The sequence below is a fragment of the Gekko japonicus genome, unplaced genomic scaffold (assembly GCF_001447785.1).
Source record: "Gekko japonicus isolate JY-2015 unplaced genomic scaffold, Gekko_japonicus_V1.1 scaffold1580, whole genome shotgun sequence".
In the NCBI taxonomy this organism is placed as follows: Eukaryota; Metazoa; Chordata; class Lepidosauria; order Squamata; family Gekkonidae; genus Gekko; species Gekko japonicus.
In genome coordinates this window covers 306,628-327,948 of record NW_015173719.1, presented here as the reverse complement: position 1 = coordinate 327,948, position 21,321 = coordinate 306,628, and the positions used below count along the sequence as shown (strand labels likewise).

The window sequence follows — 21,321 nt, the reverse complement described above, 5'->3', positions numbered from 1 at the left end:
AGCCGAGGTGTCCCGCACACCACTGGCGCAGAGTTCACTCAGGTGGACAAACACACAGCCCGCCCATCCATGTCAGGACAGGCCTAGGCAGAAGCCAGGCCTCCTCCCACAACATTCCCCAGCTGTCTCCTAGCAACGGCAAAGCAGAAGCAGCAGTCCACTCACCAGCTCACCTCTTGCTTACCTGGCGGCAGCCAAAACCCAGCTTCAAGCAAGTGCTCTTTCTCCACCTCGTTCCCAGGAGGCGCTAGTCCGAAGCAAGGGCTAGGATGTCGCAGAAAAACCAGCTGAACTTTGTGGCGGAGGCCCAGATATGGTAAACCCACTCTCCTAATTAACCTTTTCCCTTTAATTACCTCCCCCCCAAAAAAAAACACAACACAAACCCAGTTTTCCCTCTTTCTGTTACCTATTCGGTTTTTAATCCTTCTTTTACTGGAGGGGCTTGTCCAAGTAGGCCCCAGTTGCCTCAAACATTACAATCCTAAACAGTTTCACCCATCTAAATTAGGATTGCCAACTGCAGACTGGGACATTTTTGGAGATTTGGAGGCAGTGGAGGTGGAAAGGGCAATTTGGGGAGGGACGTCACCTAGAAACTGTGGTATAGGCTAGAGACCACCCTCTGAAGCTGCCATTTTGTCCAGGGGAATTAATCTCTGTAGTCTGGAGGTCACTTGTAATTTCCGAAAGAACTCCAGGTCCCACCTGGAGGCTGGCAACACTCAAGCCATTGGATTCAATGGACTTGGGTACTCCGATAAATTGAGATGATTATCTGTATGTCTTGTTAGTCTGTTCGTAGCAGTAGAAAAGAGTAAGAGTCCAGTAGCCCCTTAAAGACTAACAAAATTTGTGGTGGGGTATGAGCTTTTGTGAGTCACTGGCTCACTTCTTCAGATACACGCTATATTTGAGGAAGTGAGCAGTGACTCGTGAAAACTCATGCCTTACCACAAATGTTGTTAGTTTTGAAGGGGCTACTGAACTGTTACCCTTTTCTATCTGTATGTCTGCAAGTCTATGCAGCTTTGCTTCAGTGTAAATCCAATTTCCACTCCAAGTCAGTTGCAGCAAAAATAAACAGGGATTGTTGTGGCAAGACTAGCCAAACAGGAAATGTATTGGCCTTTGAGATGCCACTAATCACCTTCAAAAGTACCCACATCTCTTAATCGTATAGACCCCTTCTCCCCTAATGTGATACCAATTTCTTAAAATCTTGTGCTATGATCACACAAACCTCTGCTCACCTGGATTTGATAATGAAATCCATTTTCCCCAGTTCTGTTCTTGGTTTTTCATCCAACTGTTCCTTCAATGACCTCAGAGCAGCAAACAAGGTTTCCCATTCCTTTATTTTATCCTTCTCACAACAGCCTTGTGCAGTAGGCTAGGCCGAAAAAGAATGACTGTCAGTACAACACTATGCAGAGTTATGCCAGACTGGCACTGATTTCAAGGGAAGAAGAAGAGGAGGAGGAGGAGGAGATTGGATTTATACCCCGCCCTTCACTCAGAGTCTCAGAGCGGCTTACAAACTCCTTTCCCTTCCCCTCCGCACAACAGACACCCTGTTAGGTAGGTGGGGCTGAGAGAACTCTGACAGAAACTGCTCTTTTTCGAGAACAGCTCTGACAGAACTATGGCTTGCCCAAGGTCATCCATCCAGGTGCAAGTGGAGGAGTGGGGAATCAAACCCGGTCCTCCCAGATTAGAGTCTGAGCCCTTAACCACTACACCAAACTGAAGGAAGTCCTACATAGTTTGGTGCTGCAGCTGACCCACAGTGAGCCAGGGACAAAGTTGCCAGCCTCCAGTTGGGGCCTGGAGATCTACCAGAATTTCAACTGATCTCCAGATGACAGAGAGCTGTTCACTTGGAGCAAAGGGCTGCTCTGGAGGGTGGACTCTGTGGCTGCTGCGGTCCCTCCCCTCCCCAAAGCCCGTCCTTCCCGAGCTCCACCCCCCCACATCTCCAGGTATTTATCAACCTGGAGTTGGCAATGCTAGCCAGGGAGCTTCATGACTGAGTGGGGATTTCAACTGAATCCAGGTCTCTCCTGGCATAGTCCAGCATGGTATCCACCACCATACAGGAACACTCTCAGGTCTTTCTAATACTTTTCCTTTTCTGTTGTTATGCCTGATCAAAACTTTTAATAGGGCTTTGCCAGAGTTTTGCAAAGGCAGCCATCATTTGCACCCGGGCTTCTGATGTTTTCTTAATTTATATTTATTTATTTAATTTATTTATTTTCAAGGTCAAGCAGTCACTAATCTTTCTCACAATACAAGAACTTTTTTTTTTAATTAAGCAAAGGGTTGGAGGAGCTATGCCTTTGCTGTGTGGATCCCTGATTGTTTCCTATTCACTGGTCCCGGTCACATGGGAGGATTTGATCCGCAAGAGGGACGGATCAGGGGCGCATCAAGCGGGCACGATCACACCGCAACATCTGGGAAGTGGTGTGCACCCGTCCCCGATCTGTCCCTTAAGCCCACAAACACACATCAAAAAGGTACAAGCAAAACAGCAGTACCTACCGCATGATGCGGGCCAACGGAAGGCGTCTGGTCGGGGAAGCGCCGGTAGGCCGTCGCAGCCAGCGCCGTTCCCCATCCCACGCATGTGCACAACCGCGCTACTGCAGGTTTGTTGTGCACCGTGTGATTGGCTGCTGAGGCACGGAGCCGCGGGGGCACGTCGGATGGCGCTCCCACGGTTCTTTTTGCTCCGGCTCTGATTTGCCGCGGTGGATCATCCAGCTCGTGTGACCGCGACCATTAAAGAGAATCCAGAGGTCATCCCTCCAGGTTATGCTTATCACACCCACTGAATACACTCCAGTTTGCATCTGGGAAACAGAAGAATAGCTGTTCTAGGATCACACCCCATGCAACTAGCCGAGCAACCAGTTTCCCATAGTGCCCAACCAGCTGTGCAGAATTTATTTACTTAAGTATCTCCGCTTTTTCCCCAATGGGGATTTCAAAGTAGTTTAGAAAAAAGCACAAAAATGAAATTTAGACAACAAAAATAAATAGACTCTACAACTAGGATCGCCAGCTCCAGGTTCAGAAATACATGGAGATTTTGGGGGGGCAGTGGAGTCTGAGGAGGGTGGGGTTTAGGGAGGGGAAGGACTTCAGTGGGGCACGATGCCATAGAGGCAAGGCGAGGCTGAGAGAGCCACCCAGGGAGCAAGCATGAATTGTAAAGCCCAGGCAAGGCAAGGAGGCAGGCAGGCACCTCCTCTGACCCAGCTGTGCTCCAGTGCACTGAGCCCACACATGGCACCTCCATGGCCAGCCCAGCCACCACACACCTCCCCTCTCCCAGCCCCGGGAGGGAGCCATGGGTGGAAGTCAGGGTGCCCTGGCGCACGCCGTGGGAAGGGGCAGTGGAGCTTCTCGGGGAGGGAGGGAGCCGGATGCTCCAGGGAAGGCCTGCCATTGCGGGGGAGCAGAAGCTGCAGCCACTAGGCATAACCCCCTCCCCTTGCCCCAGAGCCTATGATTTAATTAGCTGGTGGGTCCCCTGCCCCCAAAATCCCTACCTACAGGACTGTTTCTCAGTATTGTTTAATATCGCAAGCACAGCAAGCTACAAGGCTGGGCAAGCAGCAGTGGAGCCTCTAGTGTCTAAACCTAGAAAAAAAATCTGGGGAATCAATCCTTTGTTAGGGGTATAATGATCAAGTGGGTGTAGGGCTGCCAGCCTCCAGGGGGCAGCTGGAGATCTCCTGGGATTACAACCAGGGCTCCCTCTAAGCTGTGGAGTCTTGTGAGCACAAATTCTACTTTGAGCTCCTGACATTAAAGTTGCAAGAGAGCGATTGTGCTACTGCATAAATCAGTTTGCTCTGGAGCCATCCTTCCTGAGCTGAGACAAAAATGTGTGAACCGGAGGCTAAAAAACTGTGAGCTAGCTCACACCAACTCAGCTTAGAGGGAACACTGATTACAACTGATCTCCAGGCAACAGCGACCAGTTCGACTGGAGAAAATGGCCGCTTTGAAAAACGGAGTCTGGCATCATACCCCATTGAAGTCCTTCTCCTCCCCAAACCCCCCTCCTCCAGCTCCACACACACACCCCAACAAATCTCCAGGTATTTCCCCACCCAGACCTGGCAACCCTAAGTGGGTAAAATTCTGGGCCAATTCCCTCTCCCCCCTTATTTCCATTTTTTTAATCCAAACCATCATCCCAAGAGTTCAAGGCCTCCTATTTTTTGCCTGTGAGGTAGATTAGGCCACGACTGGCCCAAGGTTATCCCCATTCTGTGACATCGCTCAGGGCTTAAATTAACAAAATAAATAATAAAAGTGAGGGATAGTTGCCCCCAGAATAAATGACTCTGTTTATACGATGGCTTCGATGATGAGCAGTAACCATTAAGTGACGGCTCTGTTCTATTTGTTCGGTACCCTTTGCACTCCCTCATGTGTGAAAGGCAGGGATGAAAATGGGTTTTTTTTCCTCAGGTAGACTAAAGAATTAAAGAAGCAGGGCGTCACAATCCATTGATATCAGAATTACTTCATAATGTTACCGTTAAAACTGCAATCTAAGCTCCTTGGGCAGCACACCGTCCACAGCTCAATGAAAATCAGAGTACATTAAAGTCCCCAGCCTCACTCCAAGTGCTTCATCTTAGCTGGTTTGCGGGTCACGCTGTTAACAACTTAAGAGAGCAAGGTTACGATCCGTACAATCATTTACTGCAAAACAATGGCTTAATATAATTACTTTAGAGTAAATATGTTGTAAATTGCTGCAGGGCTTTTATTTCCCCCCGCCTCCGAAGTCCTTGAAAAGGACTCACGCAGTAAATGAAATCAACTGGCTCATAATTCCTTCAGTAAGCAAAAGGTCTCTTTACGACAGGAGAAATGTTGCAACAACCCCGTGTGTGTGCGTGCATGTGTGTGCGTGTGTGTGTGAGATATGCATGGAAGTTCGGGGATGGGGCAAGGGGGGGCCATGATGTCGCATACGCTGCGATGTCACTTCTGTTGAAAATCCGGAAATGATATAGGGTAGCTCTAGGAATCTCTGGAAACTCTATGGGTCCATCAGTGGCTACCAGCCATAGTGACTAAAGGGAACCTCCATGTTCAGAGGCTGTCAGCCTCTGAATCCCAGTGCCAGGAGGCAGCATCGGGCCATCCAGAGGAACTGGTTGGCCACTGTGTGAGATGGGGTGCTGGCCTCTTCTTACATTCTCTCTAGCACATTTTTTCCCACCCTCCCTTGACGTATTTCAGAGTAGAGTGCATGGTTCTTTCTTGCTCATTTTATCCTCACTGTTATGTACGTGGACCGCCACCAGGGGTCCGTGGAACAGGCCACAGCTTGGATCCTAGAACAATGGAAACTTCGGATCCTGGATCCCCCAGCCCCAACCAATAGCCACCTTGGCGGGACATTCAAACCCTCCAATGGGAATGGGGGGTTGCTGGGTGGATATGTATATAGTTGGCCCGGTTGGCCGTTGCTAGTCAATCTTTGTTTGTGTGAAGTACAATAAACGTGTGCTACAGTATGTCGTCGTCTGAGTCCTCCATGTGGCGAACCCAGTACTTTTCATTCACAGTAACCCAGATAGCTAGGCTTGGCTGTAGGGTTGCCAGGTCTTACCTGGCTGCCGGCGGGGTTCCTCTCTCTTTCTGCGTCACCTGGAAGTGACATCATCATTCAGGGCACATTGTGGGGGGACGGTCTATTGTTTGAGGGGGAAACCTCTATAGTAACCCTAGAGTTTTTCCTCGAATGACAGAGCGTCCTCCTGCCACATGCCCTGCGCAATGATGTCACCTCTGGGTGATGTCATTGCGCCGGGCATGTTGGTTCGAATGGGGCACTTTGAAGGCGAGATTCACCCTGCCAGCCAGATTCAGGCTGACAGATCAGGGGCCCTGAAAGGAGGCAAACCCCCACCCCTTGTTGGGGGGATGGCAGCCCTACTTGGCTATGACAGAATGCCTGGCCCTGAGGCTGTGCTACATGGCAGAATAGGGATTTGAAACCAGGTATCCTCCAAGTCTCCAATACTGGAATCATTATAGCACACACTTGAACAAACGACGCTCTTCTATACAATTTAACACAAACCTTCTAGACTATAATGGTTTTTAGTCTGGTGCCTGTTCAGAGGCCTGGAATCCTTAAAGCACTTGCACATGCGTCTGATGGCTTCCGGGCTTTTACAGAGAGTGTCCTTCTATACAATTTAACACAAACCTTCTACACTATAATGGTTTTTAGTCTGGTGCCTTTTCAGAGGCCTGGAATCCTTAAAGCAATCTGCTTGCACATGCGTCTGATGGCTTCCAGTGCACTGTGCCAGTAGATCTTTTCAAGTAGGAATCTGGGGGGAAAGTTTTAGACTTCTGCTTGTTTTTTCCCTCTGTTTGCGTCAGGAAGGATCACCTTGAAAGAGAACAGGAAGCTGCGCGAAAATGGCCAAAACGCTGGGGATTTCTCACCACGCCAATCGAAGAGGTAACGTTGATGTCTGTATGTAATCCCTTTCTCAAACCTGGATGAATGTCTGAATGAATATGCGCAAACACACATGCATAAGGTTATTTTGCTGTGTTTTAATGTTTGTATCTCTTTTTCTCAGAGTTCTCTCAGCCCCACCTACCTCACAGGGTGTCTGTTGTGGGGAGGGGAAGGAGTTTGTAAGCCGCTCTGAGACTCCAAGTGAAGGGCAGGGTATGAATCCAATCTCTTCTCTTCTCTTCTTCTTCTCTTCTTCTTTTTCTTTGTAAGCTGCCCTTATGAACCAGTTTGAATAGGCGATCAGGATAGCAGCATTTAAACGAATTACCTATGCGATACACACAGTACTTGAAGTGGGGTTGTGGCTCAGTGGTCCATCATCTGCTTGGCATGCAGGACGTCCCAGGACCGATCCCCCGGCATCTCCAGTTAAAAGGATCGGGTGATGTGAAAGACTTCTATCTCAGATGCTAGAGAGAATCCCTGTCAGTCAGAACAGGCCATAGTGACCTTGATAGATGCATGATGCAGAAATGTGCTTAGAATCCTGAATGGGGGGGGGAGTGGAAACAGGTTGTGAGAGGGATTTGAAGCACAAAAGCAAGATGAGGGCAGGAAAAAAACAACAATCCTCATCTGCTGCTTGAAAGTGCTTGCAGATTGTTGGCCAGATGCTTGGAAACAGAGCGCTGTAAAATGCTGTTTTTTGGTATTTCTCTGCACATGAGTATGTGTGAACGTGTGTGCAGCTGGAAGTCACAGCAAACTCTGGTGACTGCCCCATGAGGGCAGGAAAAAAACAACAATCCTCATCTGCTGCTTGAAAGTGCTTGCAGATTGTTGGCCAGATGCTTGGAAACAGAGCGCCGTTGCTGTTTTTTGGTATTTTTCTGCACATGAGTATGTGTGAACGTGTGTGCAGCTGGAAGTCACAGCAAACTCTGGTGACTGCCCCCCTAGAAGAAGAAGAAGAGGAGATTGGATTTATACCCCGCCCTTCGCTACCCAAAGGTGTCTCAGAGCGGCTTACAAACTCCTTTCCCTTCCCCTCCCCACAACAGACACCCTGTGAGGTGGGTGGGGCTGAGAGAGCTCTGACAGAAACGGCTCTTTTTCAAGAACAGCTGTGCCAGAACTATGGCTTGCCCAAGGTCATCCAGCCAGGTGCAAGTGGAGGAGTGGGGAATCAAACGCGGTTCTCCCAGATTAGAGTCCGCGCACTTAACCACTACACCAAACTGGCAAACCGTGCCTACTGAGGGCATGGAGGAGATTCAGAGAGGTGGCTGAATAAAGACTACCCCCACCTCCCAGATCTGGCATTCCAAGGAGGTCTCCCATCCAAGTACTTGCCAGAGTCGACCCTGCGTAGCTTCTGAGATCTGATGAGATCAGGCTTGCCTGGGCCACCCAGGTCAGGACAAAAGCAGAACGCTCTTGAATGTAGCTCCCTGCCCAGCCTACCCATCTGTTTAAGCAGGTGCGCACTTGCTTTTGAAAACAAAAGCATAGCCCTGAACATACAAGAGATGTTAGCAGTAGAAAAGAGCAGGGTATGAGCTTTCATGAGTCACTGCTCACTTCTTCTGTGAGCCGGTGACTCACAAAAACTCATCCCCTGCCACAAATTTTGTTGGTGCTTAAGTTGCTACTGGACTTTTGCTCTTTTCTGCTGCTACACAACAGACTAACACGGCTAGCCATCTTGATCTATTTCCAAGGAAGAGAACCAGTATAGTGTAGTAGTTGGAATATAAGGCCGATTTCCCACAAGCGCTGCTCCACGCTCGCTCTTCCCTTTTGCCCCGATGGTACATGTCCATTTCACACGTGCTTGCTGCGTGGCTGCATTTTGCCCCGGAGTTTCGTGCGATTTCCCCCGCGTCCACTCAATTCTCAAAAAACAGGATTGAGTAGACACGGGGAAAATCACGCAAAGCTGCGGGGCAAGATGCGGCCACACAGCAGTGTGTGTGAAATTGACACGTACCATCGGGGCAAAAGTGAAGAGCGAGCGTGGAGCAGCGCTTGTGGAAAATCGGTTTAAGGCTGCGATCACACGCACTAAATAATCCACTGTCAATCCGCTTTTAGTGCACTTTCAAACTGGATTTTTTACTGTGTGAACTGGCAAAATCCAATTCAGAAGTGCGTTGAAAGTGGATTGAAAGTGGATTATTTAGTGTGTGTGATCGCAACCTAGGATCTGAGACACCCAGATTCAAATTTCCACACTCCCATAGAAGCTTGCTGGGTATACTAGGAGCCCATCACCAACTCCCAGCCTAACCTACCTCACAGGGCTATTGTGGGGATCAAATGGAGGAGAGGAGAATGATGTAAGCTGCTCTGGATCCCCGTTGGGAAGAAAGGCAGGGTGTAAAGGGAGTAGGTAAATGAATGAACTGAATGAATGAAAGAATGATACTTCATTTTAAAAACACGGAAGGAATCTGGATGAAGGCCACATTGTTTCTTGTCATGTATGATGTGCTTCTATTTTTGTAAGTAAAATTTCTTTCTCTGGTTGCCATTGTAGCCAGGTCATTGTTGTAAGTTGTTTGAACAGCATTTTCCCCTTATCCATGAAACGTGGCGGATCAAGGGTACTGCATAACGCTCCTGTGCTTCCAAGTGAATTTTTTTTTTTACATTTAACCCAATAAGAACACCCTCATCCCGACAGTGGATAGCCAACAGTGGTCCGGCCCTCATAACCATCACTGTAGGAGCCAGTGGGAGAATCCTAAAGGTAAACACTCCTGATCTGTGTAGGTTGCCAGAATCAGCCAGAGTATCCAGTCCCCCAAATAAGAAACGTGGTTATGTCCAGGGTTGCCAGGTCTCCCCCTAAGGCAGGAGGCTTCTCCTCACCCTCGCCTGCCATTCCCACCACTGCTCAGAAAGGTAACGGGGGAAATGGAGGGGGGGGGTGATCAGCAGTTTCCTGGTGTGATGATGTCACTTCCAGTGTGACCAGATTTGACATCCCTGACTCAGAGGCAATGCTCAATGGCAATACTCTACGATTTGACCAAATTTATTTGTTTGTTTGTTTGTTTGTTTGGATTTTTACCCCGCCCTCCCAGCCGAAGCCAGCTCAGGGCAGCTTACAAAAAAAAAAGGGTATTACAGTAAAAACATAAGTTGCAATTAAAACAAATTATAAAATCGTACTAAAGTGCTAGTAGATGTCGGTATCCGTACGACGGTAGCAGCCGATAACCAGTGTACAAAGCTCTCATCTCACAGCCAGCTCTTAGTGTTCATTTGGAATGTCCTTGCAGGGCTTGCTGTTCTTTAGGCTGTGGGTGGCAACTTCCAGAGTCCAGGGCCTTCTCGCTTTCAGCCAACCGATGTTCTTCACTGGTGGTGGCGGCGGCTCCCAAAAGCCTGGGGGAAGAGCTCTGTTTTACAATGCTAGAGCATTGCTGGCGACGTGGTGACCTCACCTTTGGCCACATCAGAAATGACATCACAGTGTCACCAGAGTTGTCATTATTTCACTAAGGAGCTACTAGACTCTTGCCCTTTTGCTACAGGCAGACTACCATGGCTACCCATCTTGATTATGTCACCAGCAAACCCCACCCACCCACCGTAGTCTCCAACCAGTTGCCAGCCTTGTGCTGGCAAACCTACATATGCCCCAGGGTTGCCAGCACTGCCTCAGCAAATGCCAAGAGATTTGGGGAGGGGTGCCTGCAGAGGGTGGCATTTGGAGATGCTATAATGGAGGCCCAGGGAGCAGCCACGGCCAAGGCAGCCCTTCTACCCTCTCCGGCTGATCAGGCAGTTGGTTCCCTTCCTCAAACGCAACGACTTGGCAACAGTGATCCACGCGATGGTCACCTCGAGATTGGACTACTGTAACGCTCTCCACATGGGGCTGCCCTTGTCTCAAATCCGGAAGCTGCAGCTGGTGCAAAATGCTGTGGCCAGGCTGTTGATAGGACTCCCAATTCAGGAGCACGTGCTCAAGGCACTGCACTGGCTGCCGATAGCATACCAAATTAGTTTCAAGGTGCTGGTTCTTATCTTTAAAGCCCTCTATGGACAGGGACCTACATACCTGAGGGACCGCCTTTCCCCACGTTCCCCAGAGAGCACTGCGTTCAGGGGTCCAGAACTGACTGGCCCTCCTGAGCCTTAAGGAGGCCAGGCTGGGGACAACCAGGGTGCGGGCTTTCTCAGTGGCAGCTCCATCCTGGTGGAATGAGCTCCCAGAGGAGATCAGGCCCCTGGGGGACCTATTATAGTTCCGCAGGGCCTGTAAAACGGAGCTCTTCCGCCAGGCTTTTGGAGTTGCCGCCACTATTAACAACTAGGATAAGAAGTCCACTGCCCTGGAATGTATAGTAACAGCTGTACCAGCAGCCGGGAAGACGCTGAAGACATCTGTAGAAGACCTGCGAACCGGCCATGGGAAGAGAGATAGCTGATGGTAGCCATCATAAACTTTGCTATTATAATCTAGCACTTTAGGGAATTTACAAGTGTTTTATTATATATTATACTATATTACTAAATGTTTTTGCCAATTTTATGTAAGCCGCCCTGGGCCAGCCCAGGCTGGGAGGGTGGGGTACAAATTTGATTAAATAAATAAATAAATAATGTCTTTTCTAGCTGATGATCTATCTTTATGGTAAAAACCATAGAGATCAGGGAAATTCCTAGTGCGCCAGCCTGAAATAACATCAAAGCTCCCCAAATGCTACCCACCACCCTTTGGGGTGACATTCTAGGAATTTCACCAGTCTCTATGGTCACTCTACCATAGAGATTGAGGACATTCCTATAGTGTCCCCCCAGAAGTGACTGCTTGGAGCCATTGTTTTTCTTCTGCTCCTCAATGTCTTGAGATAGGAGATTCAGCTGGAGGGTAAAGGTCTGCCCACCATAGGCAGACCACTGGTAAGTGTGTTATGCCCTGACAGAATCTAGACAGTGATTTATTTGCTTCATTGAAACCTACTGCATTTGAAATTCCTGTTATGCAATTTTCTGGTCGTACATCTATTTAGTAGGTACTTATGCTCAGACATTAGTCTGGAGTTAAGTGAGTCAACTTCTCAGCCCTTTAATTGAGAGCACTTATCTGTCCTCCCCACTGTTCTTAGCCTTAAAATGAAAATTAATTCCCTGAATGAATGGCGAATTACAAAAGCATCCAAAGCCTCATGATAAATGGCCTCATATCAGATGCCAAGTACAAGGTCATCAGGTGCAGCTGCACTGGGAACAGTATAAATATGTAGACAGATATGAGCTATTACAATGTTATCACAATACACTATTCAGTCCGAAGTGGCAATTTATTTCATTGTGTTGATCGTCTATTTTTAGCTGTTAAAAGATGAAAAGAAGCAGCCTCCTAAACCAAAGATCCCGCTTCCGGAGCACTTGCAAATCCGACCTGTGACACCGGTGGAGAAATATATTAAGGTTAGGCAATAGCAAGGTGGTCTAAAATGGTAGTGGAATTTTAAAAAAACATATACCTTTGGTAAGCCCCGTAAAGATTCCCAATCGGTTGATTTTTCAGGTATTTAAGTAAAGGTCAAAGTAAATGGTACCAAAAATCGTTAGTACTACTTTAAAAGGCTTGTTTGAGACAGAAAGCATCTTTTAGAAGTTCTGCTGAGTCTAGCTGTAGGACAAAAAAAGGTTATAGATTATCTGGATAGTTATCTCATTTCTGCAGTTGCAGTGGGAAGCAGCTCGAAATTCAGAATTACCTTAAGTTTCAAGAGCATATCCCAGATCGCTTTCCTACGGGGTAAAAGTAACTTATGTTTCTGACCAGCACTGGAACCTGAAACAGAAGATGGGAGGTAACACTTTGGCCACTTCCTTACTGGTACGCTCTATCAGCCCATACTCACTCACTTTCACCCCTACTTTCTTAAAAGGTAGTTAAATTGGAACACCCCACTTCTGCAAAAAAAAGTCACACCAGCCAGTGTTAGAACATAGGAACATAACGAAGAGCCCTGCTGGATCAGACCAGTGGTCCATCTGATCCAGCATCCTGTCTCATGCAGTGGCCAACCAGTTCCTCTGGAGGGCCAACAACAGGGCATGGAGGCTGAGGCCTTCCCCTGATGTTGCCTCCTGGCTCTGGAATTCAGAGGTCGACTACCTGTGAACATGGAAGTTCCCTTTAGTCACCATGTAGCCACTGATAAACCTGTCTAATCCCCCTTTAAAGCTGTCCATGCATGTGGCCATCACTCCATCCTCTGGCAGTGAATTCCACATTTTTAATCTCTCACTGTGTAAAGTATTTCCTTTTGTCTGTCCTGAATCTACTGTCCATCAGCTTTGTTGGATGCCCTTGAGTTGTAGTATTTTGGTAAAGGGAGAAAAAGTTGTTTTGTCAACTCTCTTCACCACAGTCACAACAAAAGGCCATACCTAGCAGGTGCTGTGATTCTCTAAGCCTGAGGTAGCCCATGAAGCAATTCTATTTGATCCCTGCTAAAGTTTTTAATCAAGGTGTGATTTTATAAAAAATGATAAACGAATTTGTTTTCCAAAAGTTGTGAAATGGTATATTCCACACTTTACTGTTTCATCTCTTTGGATTTTGTTTGCAAAGCCCTGGCCACACTGACAGTCTCCGTGTAACATAATTGTAAAGCCCCCAATACTACCTTTTTTTCCTTGTGGTCAAGTCATAGCTGATTTATGGTGTCCCCCAAGACAAAAAAAATTCAAAGAAGGTTTGTCCTTGCCTGCCTATGCATAGTAACCCTGGTATTCCTTGGCAGTCTCCCATCCAAATACTGACCAGGGCCAACCCTGCTTAGCTTCTGAGATCTAACAAGGGGCGATTCTGTATTGCCTTTTCCCTCCTTTGTTTTACAAAACCCACCTTGGAACAGAAATTCCCCTCTGCATTGCATGCTGCTTTCACTTTCTTTGATCATCAGGTTTTATGGTACCCTCTACGCTGCGTACCACTTTCACTTTCTTTGATATCAGATTTTATGGTACCCTCTATACTGCATGCCGCTTTCACTTTCTTTGATATCGGATTTTATGGTACCCTCTACACTGCATGCCGCTTTCGCTTTCTTTGATCACCAGGTTTTATGGTACCTTCTGCATAGATTTATGGTGTGACTTTGCAGTCAGTACAGCATTGCCCTAGGGTATCTGAATGTGGTGTTGAGCTGCACCTTTTCCTCAGTTTGAGAAAGTGTGGAGCAAATGCCAGATGCAAAATGGCCCAAGATCAGGCGAGCCTGGGCACTAGCGTTATTGCAAAAGGAACTGTTTTGTGTGGCAAACTATACTCCTGGCAAGTAGAATGGCCCTTGAAAATATAGATGTTGGCCATCCATGCTCCAGGGCAAAAATACCAGTTGGCATTGGTAACTCATGTCTTTTTAAGATTTCATCATCCACAAGGCAAGCATTTTTAAAAAATGCACAGCTGGAGAAGCTCCGTAACTAGGAAGCTGCTGTCTGGATGCCTTCCTCCTTTCGCCACGCACAAAAAAATCCTCCTTTAGCTCACAGCTGGATCGGTAGCCATGAAACCATGGAAGTCTGGATGGAAGCCTGGCGCCCTTGACTCATGGCTTGCCCATCAGGACACACAAAAACAAGTTAGTTCTGGAAATGTATAGAGAACCGTCTTGAGGCATCTCAGCACCTGAGATTTGAGATTATACCCTTCAGCATGCTCCCGTGGGAATGAAATGTTCCTCTGGAAGAGTCAGGCAAAGGAATCCAATGATGCCTTTGTTTTCTAAGGCATGGAACCAGAAGAGCATCATTTTCTCCATTGTTCAGCCCAGTGGGTGGCCTGTGCCACCAAGGGGGGAGAAAAAAGAAAAAAGAAAGGAAGAAAGAAGAGGAGCTTATTCCAAAGGAAGTCCTCCGCCTAGAAATCACACATGTTTTCCAGTCTTGGCCGAGGAACAAAGCAAAAGGGCTCTGGCAGCAGAACAAACTAGGAATATTGCTTTCTCACTGTGCATTTCTCTGCTGAATAAGCCCCCAGATGTTAAAGCGATACACCAAAGAGCACTTTCAGCCTGCTCTGTGGAGCAGGCTTAGCCAAAGTAAGCACAGAAAACAAGGTGGAAAGGGAGACCTTGGGGTCTTTTCTCCTAGCTAACTTTGCTAGCCACGTTTGTTTACATTAACTAGACTTTCAAAGGGATTAATGATTCCTTGCGCAAAAACCAACTCGGTCACTAATTTGTGTTTGTTCTTAGAATTCTTCTCTTTCCCATTCCATAGATGAACCCATGGCTCGGTAGAAAAACAATTGTTTGGCATATAGAAGAGCCTAGCTTTCATCCCCAGCATTTCCAGTGGAAATGATCAGGTCACAGGTGACGGGAAGGACCCCTGCCTGAGACCTTTGAGAGCTGAGGCTAGTCAAGGCAGACAGTATCAGCTTTGATAGGCCTGTGGTCTGACTGAGTAGACATCTGCTTCATGTGCTTCATGCCAGAGAGCCAGTTTGGTGTAGTGGTTAAGTGTGCGGACTCTAATCTTGGAGAACTGGATTTGATTCCCCACTCCTCCACTTGCACCTGCTGATGTGACCTTGGCACAGCTGTCCTTGAAAAAGACCAGTTTGTGTCAGAGTTCTCTCAGCCCCACCCACCTCACAGGGTGTCTGTTGTGGGGAGGGGAAGGGAAAGGAGTTTGTAAGCCGCTCTGAGACACCTTTGGGTAGTGAAGGGTGGGGTATAAATCCAATCTCTTCTTCTTCTTCTTCATGTGTCCGCCCCCCCCCCCAATACAAATCACCTATTTTTTAATAGAAAAATTCTCACTTTGTTGTTTCCACATCAGTATAGGAACAGATTCATAGGCTTGGTTCCAGGCTAATATTTTGACAGGTGCAAGGACTTCTACCTGCAGATTGTGATTTTCTAGCCTCCCCTTTCTTTGCAGTAGCCCAATGTACCCCCAATCCTATTCCTGGGGTTCTCCCTAAGTGGGAAAATTGTTTTCTGTAGGTGGAAATCCTTGCATCCTCATAAAACGATAGTCTGGACCCAACCCATAGAGACCACTCCATAGTAAACCATATTATCTTCCTACCAGTTTGGTGTCGTGGTTAAGTTTGCGGACTCTAATCTGGGAGAACTGGGTTTGATTCCCCACTCCTCCACATGCACCTGGCTGGATAACCTTGGGCAAGCTGTAGTTCTGATAAGGGCTGTTCTTGAAAAAGAGCAGTTCCTGTCAAGAGCTCTCTCAGCCCCACCTACCTCACAGGGTGTCTGTTGTGGGGAGGGGAAGGGAAAGGAGTTTGTAAGCCGCTCTGAGACACCTTTGGGTAGTGAAGGGCGGGTTATAAATCCAATCTCTTCTTCTTCTTCTTCTTCTTCTACCTTCATACAACTGTAACCTGTTCTGAAGATTTGGCAAGAGTATCAATCACCGGGGGGGGGAAATGCCTGTCCAGTTAGCCTATTATGCCTTTCTTTTTAGCGTTGCATCCAATTCTTGTGCTACCTATGTAAGCACCCATTCCAAACACAGTGACAGTCAGCCAGCTTGGTGTAGTGGTTAAGAGTGGCAGACTCTAAACTGAAGGACCGTGTTTGATTCCCCACTACTCCTCCACATGAAACCAGCTGGGTGACCTTGGGCCAGTCACAGTTCTCTCACTTAGCCCCCACGTACCTCACAGGGTGTCTGTTGTGGGGAGAGGAAGGGAAGGTGATTGTAAGTCACTCTGAGACTCCAAGGAAGGGCGGGGTATAAATCCAACTCTTCTTCTTCTTCTTCACCTGCACAAGTAGTTTTCTACTTGGTGGGTGGCACCCGCTACATCTACAGAAAACTACTAGGGAGAGGTGAATCCCCCATTTTCCTTGACCATCATTGGGTGAGCAGGTCTAGCCCCAAATCCAGGGAGGTCCATTCTGCATCTGGCATTCGCTCCACATTTTATCAGAACTCAACCTGGTTCCCCCTTGCCTCGGAATATCTGTTTTCATTGCATTGCCTCGGATCTCGGTTTCTGCATTGGCCAGTGTCGGCTTGCCATCTATTTTGTTCTCAACACTTGTTTCTGCATTGGTATGCAAATTTTCCTGTGTCAGTCCTTTCCTCAGCGGTCATTAGCCACCTGAGCCAAGTAATTCATGGCAAAGTGATAGATACAGATGAGGAAATAGGGGTGGGGAAACTGACAGAGTTCAACAAAACCATGTCAAGTTGTCTGCTTATTGTTCCCTTCGAATCAGAAGCGGAGGAAGGAAAAGGTGCTGCTCAATACCACATTCAGATACCCCAGGGCAACACCATACTGACTACAAAGTCACCCCTGAACGGCAATAAATCTATGCAGAAGGTACCATAAAACCCGATGAGCAAAGATAAGTGAAAGCGGCATGCAGTGTAGAGGGAGATTAACCTCCCAACGTGGTTGTGGGAAAACTGCGAGGAAACAGATGTGAGCCGGAGATGTGAGAAAAGCAGCAGTGCTGTATAGTCATGTTTCCAGATCTCTAGATTTGGGACCCCTTTTCAACGTAACACTTTGACAAAATAAACTTTTACCCTCTACACTCACGCTCTCAAAAAACAACTGCAGTCCTCCATGGGACTTAAAGGTAAAGGTTCCCTTGCTCGAAAGTCAGTCGAATCCAACTCTAGGGTTGCGGTGCTCATCTCCGTTTCAAAGCCGAAGAGCCAGCGCTGTCCAAAGACGTTTCCGTGGTCATGTGGCCGGCATGACTAAACACCAAGGCGCACGGAACGCTGTTACCTTCCCACCAAAGTGGTACCTATTTATCTACTTGCAATTTCTTGCTTTCGAACTGCTAGGTTGGCAAGAGCTGGAACTAGAGACGGGAGCTCACTCCGTCATGCGGCACACTCATAAGAACATAAGAACATAAGAGATGCCAATGTTGGATCAGGCCAAAGGCCCATCTAGTCCAACACTCTGTATCACACAGTGACCAGAAATACCAGTGCCATCAGGAGGTCCAACAGTGGGACCAGGACATTAGAAGCCCTCCCACTGTTGACCCCCCCCCCAAGCACCAAGATGACAGAGCATCACTTGCCCCAGAGTCCCTATCTATACCTTGTGGCTAATAGCCACTGATGGACCTCTGCTCCATATGCTTATCTAATTCCCCTTTGAAGCTGTCCATGCTTGTAGCCGCCACCACTTCCTGTGGCAGTGAATTCCAAGTGTTAATCACTCTTTGGGTGAAGAAGTACTTCCTTTTATCTGTTCTAACCCGACCGCTCGGCAATTTCAAGGAGTGCCCACGAGTTCTTGTATTGTGAGAAAGGGAGAAAAGTACCTCTTTCTCTACCTGCTCTATCCCATGCATAATCTTATAAACCTCGATCATGTCACCCCTCAGTCGTCGTTTCTCCAAGCTTTAACCTTTCCTCATAGGGAAAGTGTTCCAACCCTTTTATCATTCGAGTTGCCCTTTTCTGCACTTTTTCCAAAGGTATAATATCCTTTTTAAGGTGTGGTGACCAGAATTGCACACAGTATTCCAAATGAGGTCGCACCCTTGATTTATATAGGGGCATTATGATATTGGCTGATCTGTTTTCAACTCGGGTCTCGAACTGCTGAACTACCAACCTTCCACAGCTTGCAGTTCAGTGTCTTAACCACTTGTGCCACCGCAACTCCATGGGACTTAGCCATAAGCAAATTTGTGACTCTTAGCCAAGATTCCAAGAGTAGCCTTCTCACAAGTGGCAGTACAGGAAACTTTTTTGCTTCTCACACGGGGGGGGGGGGCTGTCTGAGTTTGAGATTACACTTAACAGTTGCTCTTAGTTCAGATCTGGTAGATGCCCAGTTCCTGTCTTTGCATCCTCTTCCTTGCAGCTGAAGATGGTGGCTCAGCATTTCAAGGAGTGCAAATTCATTTTGAAAAAACGGTGGAATATGCATTATGCAGTCAAGGGAAACTGAAGTATTGATTTAAGTGTCTCTTTGTGAAAGTGGTCTCAAAATGAAACACTCCAATTAATTCAGCACTTTTTAGAATTAAATCCTATTGTGGTCAGAAATCTCCTCAGTCACTTCAGGGACATATATTTAAGCCTAGAAAGCAGCAGTTTCTTTCTTTGCATGAAACAGTCTCTTTTGAATATAAACAGTCACTGTATTAATGAACAAAGCTTTGAGTCCAGTGGCACCTTTAAGACCAACAAAGTTTTATTTTAGGTATAAGCTTCCACGTGCATGCACTCTTCTTCAGATACTTGAAGAGAGCCGGTTTGGTGTAGTCGTTAAGTGTGCGGACTCTAATCTGGGAGAACTGGGTTTGATTCCCCACTCCTCCACTTGCATCTGGCTGGATGACCTTGGGCAAGCCATAGTTCTGTCGAAGCTGTTCTTGAAAAAGAGCAGTTTCTGTCAGAGCTCTCTCAGCCCCACCAACCTCACAGGGTGTCTGTTGTGGGGAGGGGAAGGGAAAGTAGTTTGTAAACCGCTCTGAGACTCCTTTGGGTAGTGAAGGGCGGGGTATAAATGAGGAGGATGAGAAGGATGTTAACAATTAATAAAACCTGTGAATAGCAGCAAATACAACTAAAATTGGATTAAGGCAATTGGTAAAATCTGTGAATAGAGCAGATTAGCATACAGCATAATAAAAGTTTACAAACAGATGCAAGAACTGAATGACATTAGCATGTGTAGTAAGATAAGAAACCAATATCTCTGTTAAGCCCTGGGGGTTGTTTAAGGTACCTCAGCAATCCTAAGGAGATCTACTGAAGTGAGTACCATTTTATTGAAGCAAGTACCATTTTATTCAAATGGGTTTACACCCATGAAAGTGTTCTTGGGATTGCAGCCTTAAGGGCCATCCATCCCATAGAGTTGCCAACCTTGGCTTGGCAAATTCCTGGAAATCTGGTGGTAGAGCTTGCAGAATTTGGGGGAGGGAGAGAGCTCAGTAGGGTTTTGATTCCATAGAGTTCACTCTCCAAAGCTGCCATTTCCTCCAACGGAACTGAACTCTATAGTCGAGAGGTCAGTTGTAATTCTGCGAGAACTCCAGGCCGCACCTGGAAATTGGCAACCTTAATTATTTCTATGATTTCCCCCACACACACACACACACACACAACTTTGGTGGCAAGGTAAATGGCCTCAGGGGACGGGGCCTTTTCATTTGTGGCACCTTGTTTAGGGAACAGCCGGCCCCCAAGTCTGTCTGCGTTCCAGCAGGGCTAGCCCAAGGTGTTTGGCACCTTACAGAAACTTCTTATTTTGTTCCATGGCTACTTCCATCCACTGGCTTGGACAGTGCTCGAAGGAAGAAGGAAGGGGGTTGGGTGGGTGCCTCCAGAAGAAAGGCACACATGGAAGCTGCCTCATACTGAGTCAGACCTTTTGGTCCATCAGCCTCAGTGTCGTCTGCTCAGACTGGCAGCAGCTCTCCAGTGTCTTAGGTACAGGTCTTCCACATCACCCGCTACCTGATCCTTTAACAGGAGACACCGGGGGATTTGCACAATACCATGCAGATGCTCTGCCACTGAGTCACAGCCTGTCCCCTATGGGGGGGGGAGGAGGAGGAGGAAGAAGAAGAGGAGGAGGAGGAGATTGGATTTATACAAGCTCCTTCCCCTCCCCACAACAGACACCCTGTGAGGCAGGTGGGGCTGAGAGAGCTCTGAGAGAAACTGCTCTTTTCAAGGACACCTCTGGCAGAACTATGGCTTGCCCAAGGTCATCCAGCAGCTGCAAGTGGAGGAGTGGGGAATCAAACCCGGTTCTCCCAGATTAGAGTCCACGCACTTAACCACTACACCAAACCACTACACCAAAGGGAACAGGAGGCTCTTCTCACCTTTTTGGTGCCCCTGAAAATCTGAAAACCTAGATGGTCACCTAGGTTTGCCTATTGGTCAGGCTGGCCCTGTGTTCTGGTGCCAGCCATTCTCATTCTGAAGTGCACCTTACTCTAGTTTTTACTCCCTTATTTGTGGCTTTATCCTTTGGGTTGATGCTGCCATTTTAAATCATAATTCTTAATTTTTCTGGTCTTTATGCAGGATTTTTGTTTTAGGCTGAACGGACTTGGGTTTCATGCTGCTTAATGGTTTGCTGTAATCTTAATGTGCATTGTTCCTTGGTTTTATTATGGCACTGAATGCTTGTCTGGACTCACTCTCGAGCAATTTGGATCAGAGGGTGCCATGTATAAATATTTTTGAGAATAATAACCATCATGCATGTGGATGTAGTTCAAGGACACCTTGGGAGAGAATACTGAGAAATGCAACAAACAAACAGGTACCTAAATAGCTTACGTTCTTCTCAATTTCAGATAGAGCCATCTCCTCCTGTTCCTCAGACAACTCAGGGGTTTATCGGCTGGAGATCAACCGTACCAGGGCTGGAACTTGAACGATATTATCAGATCAGAAGCTGTAAAGGTGCCTTTTACAAGGACTTGCAGTGGCCCAATGAGCCCACCGATTAACTTTGAGAAATAACATCTAGGCATCTCTCTCTCTCTCTCTCTCTCTCTCTCTCTCTCTCTCTCTCTCTCTGTTAACTCAAGTACCTCCCCTATTTGAAATAGAAACAATGGCCCTAAAATATCTTGGTGCCTCATTTCTGCTTAAATCTGCCTTTGCTTAAATGTACCAGGCCTTACTACGATCTTATTATAACATTCAGCATATAACAGATCTATATGCTTTTGCTGCTTTTTTCACCCCAACCTAGGGTTGCCAGCTCTGGTTTGGGAAATACCTGGAGATTTGGGGGGTGGAGCCTGAAGAGGGCGGGGTTTGGGGAAGGGGAGGGACTTCAGTGGGGT

At 47.3% G+C, this 21,321-nt stretch overlaps 1 protein-coding gene across 1 annotated transcript; it reads left to right on the top strand.

Moving 5' to 3' along the window:
* The first annotated feature begins 269 nt into the window (after positions 1–269).
* On the top strand, positions 270–20,979 carry LOC107120625 (chromosome unknown open reading frame, human C20orf85). Its single transcript, XM_015423356.1, has 4 exons — positions 270–316; positions 6,430–6,511; positions 11,864–11,962; positions 20,824–20,979. The coding sequence occupies exons 1-4, from the start codon at positions 270–272 to the stop codon at positions 20,977–20,979; spliced, it is 384 nt and encodes a 127-aa protein (XP_015278842.1).
* The last annotated feature ends 342 nt before the right edge of the window (positions 20,980–21,321 follow it).